Source organism: Staurois parvus, unplaced genomic scaffold, assembly GCF_062004578.1.
Source record: "Staurois parvus isolate SC_StPar_1 unplaced genomic scaffold, SC_StPar_1.0 ptg000769l, whole genome shotgun sequence".
Taxonomy (NCBI): Eukaryota; Metazoa; Chordata; class Amphibia; order Anura; family Ranidae; genus Staurois; species Staurois parvus.
The window spans coordinates 877,121-886,890 of NW_028318565.1; the positions used below are offsets into that span (position 1 = coordinate 877,121).

General features: G+C 48.7%; 5 protein-coding genes across 5 annotated transcripts; 3 read left to right on the forward strand and 2 right to left on the reverse strand.

The window, feature by feature from the left end:
- Positions 1 to 313: 313 nt before the first annotated feature.
- Positions 314 to 625, forward strand: LOC149444873 (histone H4). Its single transcript, XM_089654458.1, has one exon. The coding sequence runs from the start codon at positions 314 to 316 to the stop codon at positions 623 to 625; it is 312 nt and encodes a 103-aa protein (XP_089510584.1).
- Positions 626 to 2,605: 1,980 nt separating this feature from the next.
- Positions 2,606 to 3,079, reverse strand: LOC149444874 (histone H2A type 2-B-like). The gene has a single exon (XM_089654488.1). It carries the CDS (start codon positions 3,054 to 3,056, stop codon positions 2,664 to 2,666), a length of 393 nt encoding a protein of 130 aa, XP_089510614.1. The 5' UTR covers positions 3,057 to 3,079; the 3' UTR covers positions 2,606 to 2,663.
- A 266-nt stretch (positions 3,080 to 3,345) lies between these two features.
- Positions 3,346 to 3,818, forward strand: LOC149444875 (histone H2B 1.1). Its single transcript, XM_089654491.1, has one exon. The coding sequence runs from the start codon at positions 3,373 to 3,375 to the stop codon at positions 3,751 to 3,753; it is 381 nt and encodes a 126-aa protein (XP_089510617.1). The 5' UTR covers positions 3,346 to 3,372; the 3' UTR covers positions 3,754 to 3,818.
- A 2,543-nt stretch (positions 3,819 to 6,361) lies between these two features.
- LOC149444876 (histone H3) lies at positions 6,362 to 6,772 on the forward strand. Its single transcript, XM_089654459.1, has one exon. The coding sequence runs from the start codon at positions 6,362 to 6,364 to the stop codon at positions 6,770 to 6,772; it is 411 nt and encodes a 136-aa protein (XP_089510585.1).
- A 1,784-nt stretch (positions 6,773 to 8,556) lies between these two features.
- On the reverse strand, positions 8,557 to 9,159 carry LOC149444877 (histone H1.3-like). The gene has a single exon (XM_089654487.1). The coding sequence runs from the start codon at positions 9,150 to 9,152 to the stop codon at positions 8,577 to 8,579; it is 576 nt and encodes a 191-aa protein (XP_089510613.1). The 5' UTR covers positions 9,153 to 9,159; the 3' UTR covers positions 8,557 to 8,576.
- Between the last annotated feature and the right edge of the window lie 611 nt (positions 9,160 to 9,770).

Consider the following 9,770-nt stretch of genomic DNA (forward strand, 5'->3'; position numbering starts at 1 on the left):
ATTAAATTGCTGCTAACAATAGTAACTGGTGATGATGGTTTGTGTTCTGAAATGTGAAAGATGAATGTTTCTGTGTAATCTCCGAGGAAGAAATAGAAAACCATTGAGAAGAATGAATAGATTTCTCTCCTGGAGATGGATTTATATATTTGAAATGTGTATCATGGTTACAAATGAATCCAATTTTGTGTAATGAATAAGTGTGACTCCGCCTCTTCCCAGGAAGGTTCCCATCAGGTCCGCTCAGGCTGTATAAAAGGAAGGCGGGCCCAGCCCAGAGCTCAGTCGGTGTTTGCAGCAGAGAAGAGTCGTCATGTCTGGTCGCGGTAAAGGAGGGAAGGGTCTGGGGAAAGGCGGCGCCAAGCGCCACAGGAAGGTGCTCCGGGACAACATCCAGGGCATCACCAAACCCGCCATCCGACGTTTGGCCCGCAGAGGGGGAGTCAAGCGCATCTCCGGCCTCATCTATGAGGAGACCCGCGGAGTGCTGAAAGTCTTCCTGGAGAATGTCATCCGCGATGCCGTCACCTACACCGAGCACGCCAAGAGGAAGACCGTCACCGCCATGGATGTCGTCTATGCTCTCAAACGGCAGGGACGCACCCTCTACGGATTCGGAGGATAAATCCTCACAACCGCCCCCCCCATATATCTTCACAAAGGCCCTTCTCAGGGCCGCCCACCTTCTCATACAAAGGGCTATTGATTGATGATCTCCAGGATTCTATCTGCTCCTCCTGGGGGGAGAAGGATTGCCGCTCATTCCAATAATAGGGGGTGATGGAACTATCCGTAAGTCATTCTATATAACAGGATGACGTCATGGAAAGATAGTTCAGTAATTTCACCAATTAATCTGTCCGATCACCTGATTGCATGGTGTGTGACCAGTAATCGGGATGGATCTGGTTCGGAATGCCATTTTGCATTATAACGTCTGAGTGAAATAAACATGTCGGTGATCGCAATGTGCATATAACGATTGTGGCCAATCTGAGCCCCGAATAATGAAAGGGTTAATTGATGCTCATACAAAGATAAACCGATTTGATTCTTCAGATATGTAATATTTCCTCTATCGATTCATTGTACATATTTATCTGGCAGTGTCATGATTACCTTCTTTTACAAGATATTTCAATATTCTGGATGTGATAAGGGGGGGGGTCTGAAATTGTTAAGGACATGATCGTATACAGATCTGATATAGAATTGTACAAAACTTTATCATCATATAGAAAGGTAGAGATCTATGACATGAATAATGTCACTGATGTTCTGTATGTTGGGGGGGGGGGGGATCCTGGATTCTGAGAAGACAATATCTGAAAGTAATCATCAGAATCCATTTCTAGTCATTGTGATTTAGTCCGCAAACACATTGGATATAGAGGATCCTGGGGACAGAGAGAACAGAACAAGGATTGACATGACTCAGTAATCACCGACATCCATCTGTAGACATCCCTGACTAATCAATACAACTGTCTGGAATTAAAGCGGTGATATTTCTCGGATAAATGTCTCATCTGATGATCTCCTTTGTTCTCCGGCTCGGATTTGGCGGTATAATCGGGCGGAATATTTCTCTGGAACGATGTATACATTCCGGCGGGGAGAATTTGAAATCTGAGCCAATCACAGCTGTGGGCGTTGTCTCCATCAGCCAGTAATGCATTTGTTACGACTAGAAAAAAAACACAAGTATTCGGAGATCTCTATTCCTAGTGCAGGAATGTCTCCATCTTGTCGGGTTTTAAGTACAAATAAAACATTTCACATGAATATCTGCAATGCTCGGAATGAATGGAAGGATTGATCGATCTTCGCAGATAAAACGGTAAATGGATGCAGATTGTCGGTAACGGTCCATAGAACTCCGGCGGGAAATTGGAATGTATTAGACAATTGAAGCAATGACAGTTTATTATTCAAATAAGACAAAAAACAATGTGGGGAGGAAATGTGATAATCTCACTGAAATCCTTTTCTATTTTTATCTTTTAGAATTCTGATGTGAAAACCGGTTATCAGCTACAAATAACCCGCCCAATCCCGGGGCGCCGAGAGATCACTTTCTCCCCAGACAGTTCAACATAGAAATCCTTCCCGGCGTCCGGACGGCGGGAAGGATTTCCACCTTTTCGAATTGTCATTACAAACACGTGACAGCTTCCATCCCAGAACGTCCTTTACTAATCCGAGATCTACAGAGCAGGATGGAGGGAAGAAGTCGCTGACTCCCATCCCAACATATCACAATTTAAGGAAGGCGGATAAGATCAGTCCCCGGAATAAGATGTCATTTCCCCAGAGTCTCACACTGAAAGCATTTTCTATTACTCTTTATAACTCTCCCCTCCCTCCTAGATTGTAAACTCCAAAGAGCAGGGCCCTCAATCCCCTCATGTTTTGCATTGTATTGTTCTGTCCCCCTTTGTAATGTACAGCGCTGAGCGAACTATTGGCGCTTTATAAATACTGTATAATAATAATAAAATCAATTACTTTCCATCTTGCGACAATGTAAGCAAAGGATCTCCGACTTCTCCTCCCCGAGACTCCATCCCATAGAAGCCGTATGTCCGCCCTTTGTATGGAGATGTGGGGGGCTCTGAGAAGAGCCGTTGTGTTGGCGGATAGAAGGGAATCCTGTGGGGGGATTACTTGCTCTTGGCGGCCTTGTGGCTTTCGGTCTTCTTGGGCAGCAGCACGGCCTGGATGTTGGGCAGGACTCCTCCCTGGGCGATGGTGACGCCGCCCAGCAGCTTGTTGAGCTCCTCGTCGTTGCGGACAGCCAGCTGGAGGTGTCGGGGGATGATGCGGGTCTTCTTGTTGTCTCGGGCGGCGTTGCCGGCCAGCTCCAGGATCTCAGCCGTCAGATACTCCAGGACGGCGGCCAGATAGACGGGAGCTCCGGCCCCGACCCGCTGGGCATAGTTACCCTTCCGGAGAATACGGTGAACACGACCGACGGGGAACTGCAGACCGGCCCGGGACGATCGGGTCTTGGCCTTAGCCCGAGCCTTGCCTCCTTGTTTGCCGCGACCAGACATGATTGGATGACTGACGAATCACACACAGATAGGTCCCAGCAGCCGCTTCCTCTCCTTTATACACTCCATGCTCTGACGTCACACGCTGGGATTGGTTGCTTTTGAATTCAGCCAATAGCAGTAAGACTTGTTTCCCTTCCAATCTGTAATAGGGAAAAGAAAGCTTGACGTCACTCTCCATCGCATGACTGAGCCCTCCAATAGGAGAGTGAGGAGGGATGAGGCTCCTTTGCATAGGCCGCCTATAAAAGCAGCACATGAGGGCGGCTCCAGCACACTTTCCCCGCAGCCAGCCAAGCAGTGGTGAACCCTGATCATGCCTGAACCAGCCAAGTCTGCGCCGGCGCCCAAGAAGGGCTCCAAGAAAGCCGTGACCAAGACTCAGAAGAAGGACGGCAAGAAGCGGAGGAAGACTAGGAAGGAGAGTTATGCCATCTACGTGTACAAGGTGCTCAAGCAGGTCCACCCCGACACCGGCATCTCGTCCAAGGCCATGAGCATCATGAACTCCTTCGTCAATGACATCTTCGAGCGCATCGCCGGCGAAGCTTCGCGCCTGGCTCATTACAACAAGCGCTCCACCATCACCTCCCGGGAGATCCAGACCGCCGTCCGCCTCCTCCTGCCCGGAGAGCTGGCCAAGCACGCCGTCTCCGAGGGCACCAAGGCCGTCACCAAGTACACCAGCGCCAAGTAATCCCCCCGCCCCCCGGGGCCCCATCATCCCAACAAGGACACAAAGGCTCTTCTAAGAGCCGCCCACCATTCCAATCACTGAGCTGTCATCACATTGTATTGCCGCTAGAGGTCCCCCACACGTCACACTTACACTGGACATTCGTTCTAGGGACGGACTAACCTGCGCATTGGGGGGATGGGAGGATTGGCTGCAATGCTCAACACTCCCATTAGGTGTCACTATATTACACACATAGACGGGAAGGATTTTCTTGTTTCTCTTTTCTGCTCTGCTTGATACATTGTTACACGTAGTAGAGGCGAATGTTTAACTCTTCACTGACTGATATATGTGCGGCTGTAACATGGCATCATAGGAAATAATACAGAAATCATGGAAACATTACTCCATATATTACTAGGAATAGATTTACTGATTTCATGTAGTACGAGATGTGGAAAGCATTACATTTCAACTTCATTAGGAACCAGTACAAAATAAAGATGACAAATTCTAAACAAGCAAACATGTAATGCATTTCTATTAAGTGGTTATTATGGATCTGCATGGGGATTATGGGTGGAATATTTATTTTTAAGGGATTTTTTTTATTGGAGGTTTGACAGTATACAACACGTGCTGTATCATTGAAGCATTATTAACATCCCAAATTTATTTTATAACCAAAAACATTCACATAATATCGAGACATTTAGAAAATCAAGGTTGATACAACTAACTCTTGTGTCTGGACAATGGATAGTAAAATATCCAGGAAAGAGAGGGGGGGGGGGGGGGGAATGTTTAGTGGAACAGAAGATAAGATGCAGTAAAAGAGGGAGTAGAAAGAAAGGTGGGGGTGTTAAAAGGGAGAGGTAAGTAAAGAATAGAGAGCACAGACAATAGCAGGATCTCAGATGACTTATGTTTGGTTAAGTTAAACTTGTGAAAGACATTAGTTCCCTCAGTAGCATTTGAAAGAGAATCATTCCTAGTGTTACCATATCACTAGAGCCTGCCTGGTACGAAGGGGGAACCAGGTAGTGGAAGCATATATATCCCTCTATGGGGACGAGGCGTCTGAACAGATACTAGGGAGCTCTGACTCAGATGTAGTGTAGCTCAGGTTTGTATCATCTGAGCTGAAGGGAAACATTGTCAACCTTTTGGGCAGCGGGGGACAGAGCCATGCAGGGCCGCCAGCAGAAGCTTCGCATGGGTACCCTTGCAGTCGCCCGGAGAGCAGGAGAATCAATGCGGGGGAGGGCAGTTGCAGGGCGATGGTCCTGTACCTCTCCCTCCAGCAGCTGACGAGCCAAGACCAGAGGACAGTCTGGAGCAGAGAGAGAAGTGTCGGAGAGGAATGAGCCCAGAGGAGGTGAGCAGTGATGTGTTCTGTGGGATCTCCCTGCCTCCCTCCCTACACTGATGGATCATATGGGGCTGCACAAAATCTAAATACACCACTGTGTATATGTATGTATCTTTCTTTTTTTCCTCTCTCTTTTTCTGTACAACATTCAGTGAATTTCAGGTGCATCAGATTAATACACAAAATGGAAAGTGGAGGTTACAAATTGTAATACAGTTATCATGAAGGGGGGGCATTGGACCAATTTATTTCCCTCCCCCTTTACTTTACGTCATCTAATTTACTGAATTATGGACAGTAATAGTCCTCTCTCGGAGATTGCAATTCTTACATTGATAAGACGTTTGAATATATAATTATAAACATCTTTCTTATCAATGTTTTCTCATCTGGCAGTAAGGAGCTCCCAGAGAGATCGGGATATTCTGCTAACAGAGATAACCTGCAGATCTTGGCGGGAATTAAAAAAAAACATTCTGAAAATATAAGACATATAAATAAAATAATGTTTGTTACAAATAAACTCGTAAATGTAAAATGAATGGGATGAATTGCTGCAGACTAGATGTCCGCCTCCTCCCATCCTCAGCGATAGATTGTCATTGTGCCATCAAAGTCCACACTGTCCTCGCCGGGATCGGATTGTCCTTGGAAGTGGGATTCGGAGAGAAAAGGCAGAAATCACATTGTATCTCCTCCCAGATCCGCACACAAGTCATGTCTCTTGTCATCTCGCTCTTCTATAGACAATACATTGCAGCCCTTCTGACTGTCCCTGTTAGTCCACAATTGTGCTGGATGGACCGAGATGGGCGACAAACGTTCTGCTTCTTAGTCCCGAACAGAGGAATCATCGGATCCGTGAGATCGGAGGAGGATCTTCTGTCATCCCATTCACTGTATTATGGAGGAATCCAGTCCGATGTCAATGGATGTAATTGTTACATTGTACAGGGAGTCTCTGATCTCTGATTATTAGCAGATCTCTGATTAATCTTCTCTTTTTTGGTAGTAAGGAGAGCTCCGAGCATTGTATGATGTGGAGGACCTCCCCTCCCCCACCCCTGACACAGCGGGCTTCTCTTGCAACACACATAACGTGCAGATCCTGGCGGGCTTTTTGAAAATTCCGCTTTTTTTTAATGTAAACCAATCATTAGAAGGGGCGTGACGTAGTTCTCCAATCAGAGGGCAGGGATGTGTATAAATCTCTCTACAGAGCGGCTTCAGTTCCCATTCCAGATCTGAGAAGTAATGGCTCGTACCAAGCAGACCGCCCGTAAGTCCACCGGAGGGAAAGCTCCCCGCAAGCAGCTGGCCACCAAAGCCGCCCGCAAGAGCGCCCCGGCAACCGGCGGAGTGAAGAAGCCTCACCGCTACAGGCCCGGCACCGTGGCTCTCCGAGAGATCCGCCGCTACCAGAAATCCACCGAGCTGCTCATCCGCAAGCTGCCCTTCCAGCGCCTCGTCCGAGAGATCGCCCAGGACTTCAAGACCGACCTGCGCTTCCAGAGCTCCGCCGTCATGGCTCTGCAGGAGGCCGCAGAGGCTTATCTCGTCGGACTCTTCGAGGACACCAACCTCTGCGCCATCCACGCCAAGAGGGTCACCATCATGCCCAAAGACATCCAGCTGGCACGCCGCATCCGCGGAGAGAGGGCCTAGACACCCCCCCCCAATAGACATTCTACCAACCAACGGCTCTTCTCAGAGCACAACCTCCCCCCACACAGAGCTCTACACTACCGAACTACAATGAATAGGATAGACGGGAATCTGTATAATATCAGGGAAATCGGGCAATTCCTCCTCTCCTCCCTGGGATCGGCATTCCCTCTTTTAAATCTTCCTTTCTAAACCGCTCATAACCATCCGAATGATCCCCCTCCACACGGAGATGTCACTATTCAACACAAATGTAACCAGCGCCACAAATGATATCGAAATTCTGGCATGAAAAAAGTCTGCGTTATGCTAATTTTAATATTTATACAATATTTAGTTCCTGTAGCTCTAATCAGAGGGGCATCTACTTCTCTACAAGATATCTGGGTGTCTGAATGGTTTTTATACATGAATATTCTTTGGATATCTTTTGTGGTCCCTTTACATACGTCAGTTGGTGTTATTTGTGCTTCCACATCTTTCCATGGTACAGTTTGCTTTAAGCGATTCTGTTGCTACTTGGAAAAAGGTTTTACTATAAAATAATACTTTAATACATTCTGTATCTGTATGACTGTCCTCGCCTCTGTTATCACTGTTTTACCACTGCTGAAAAAATCTTCCAAAGCATCTAATACATTTGGGTGTGCTGGATGCCTGGATTTTCCTTTATGTTGTTTCCAACTAGATTTCTCCTCGATTGTTAGCTCCCAGGATCAGGCCCTCCTATATTGAACTGTATTGTCTCCCTTTATATTGTAAAGCGCTGAGAAAACTGTTGGCGCCATAAATCCTGTATAATAATAATATTGGGGGGTCAGTCATGTCCTCTATTACCTCCTCCGATACTACAACGGGCTCATCACAGATCACATCGCTCCGCCGGGGCGGGACACACGGACACACCGGGAGGATTCTTCCTTCTGCTCTCCGTGTGCCGCCCCGGCCGGTGTTCTATAGAAAATACAATTCATCATTGTGGAGAATCTGGAAACTCCCCGAAACCTTTTCTGTCTCACGATTCCCTATCGATCATCTGGGGGGTAATCATTGCAGCAACTAGAACAGGTGACATTTACAAATATTCCTCACCACCAATCACAACATCCGGCGTTTTATCTGTCAGCCAATAGCAGACTGTAGCGGATCTTCCCCGGAGACTCGCAGAGCCCGAAGATTGGTTGTTTTCCTCCAAATGGCACCTGGAAAGCCGCTCCCCGTGCTGTATTGTGTTGTAGAGGCGATCCATCCATAGGAAGGAGTCCATTGTCCGCACAACACGATGTTCTCGGTGCGATCATTAGATCCCGTCCAGAGGATGATGTGTCCCCGATCATTACATGGCGTTTCCGTACAACTTCCACAATAATAATGAAGGCTGGGAATTCCTTGTAGAAGGATCGGGAAATGTTCATTGTTACCCCTCCCCCCATCCCACATTGTGCGGGAAAAGTTCATTGTTACTGCTCCCCCCCATCCCACAGACAGTGTGCGGAAAATGTTCATGGTTACCTTCCCCCACCCCAGTGTGCGGGAAATATCAGATCTCCAATTCGCATATGACAGATGTCGGTGTGTGTGGAGGGGGGTCGGGCCTGTGAAATGTATCGGGAGGGATCTCTCCTTTGGCCAACCAGGAATCATTGGATGACCTATAAGGGACAAGTGTATAATGTGAGGAGGATGGAGACTGGAGGAGGGAGAATGCGGCTCGTGGTCGGTGTATGTATGGAGAGCTCTGTTAAGGGGAGGTGGGGGGCTCTGAGAAGAGCCTTTGGGGGGTGGAGATGGAGGTCGCCGCCCATTATTTTTTCTTCGGAGCCGCCTTCTTAGCTGCCGGCTTGGCCTTAGCGGGACTCTTGGCTCCTTTTTTCGGCTTGGCTGCAGCTTTGCTCTTCTTGGGGCTCTTGGTCACCTTCTTGGCGGCAGCCTTTGCCGGTCTCTTGGCGGCCGGCTTCTTGGGGCTCTTGGCTGCGGTGGGGGCTTTGCCGGCCGCCTTCTTGGGGGACTTGGCAACCTTCTTGGCCGCTGGTTTCTTGGGCTTGGCAGCAGCCGATGGCTTCTTGTTGCTCTTGAACGATCCGGAGGCCCCATGGCCTTTGACCTGGACGAGGCTCCCCTTAGTCACCAGCGCCTTGAGGGCGATCTTCAGGCGGCTCTTGTTCTTGTCCACATCGTATCCTCCGGCGGACAGGACCTTCTTGAGGGCGGCCAGGGACACCCCGCTGCGCTCCTTGGAAGCGGACACGGCTTGGACGAGGAGCTCGGACACGGCGGGACCGGACGCCTTCTTGATGCCTTTCTTGGCTCCTCCTCCGGCTGACGCCTTCTTAGCCGGCTTCTTCTTGGCGGCGGCTGGGGCGCTCTCAGTCTCCGTCATGACTCGGGAAATGTTTCCACGATAGTTCATTACAAATCACACGGCGCTCCGCCTTTTATACAGACCTTCTAACACTGCGATTGGTTGACACACAACTCGACTCTGAGCTGCTATTGGTTACACATCAGACACGCCCACTGGCTGTCATTCCAGTGTTGGAGTATATTCTCTCCCTTCATGTGTTTCCCGGTAGATAAAAAAAACGATTTAATCCGAAATAGAACGATGTCCGATGTGCACCGGGGAGCCGATCTGCTCCCTGGACTGTCACTTATCGGGGGTCACTTCCAGCTGTCAGGAGCTGCTCACGAGGCTGAACACAGAGGCTGCAAACACAACCATCCTCCGGAGTGGGGGGCCCATTCTGCCTTCTACCTGCTTGGGGGGACACATTCTACCCACAAAACAATCTGCTCCCATCCCCCACTACAATCCGCTTCACATTACACGAGGGAAGAGGGGAGATCACCAAACATTTCCCTCTAATACACAACTCGGCTCATCTCTAGCTGACTACAAGGAGCCGGGAACAAAAACATCGGCCGATCACAGGAGATCCTTGTGTCCTGTCATGGCAGACATTGGGAGACATACAAAGGGCTCCGCCCATTACAGGGT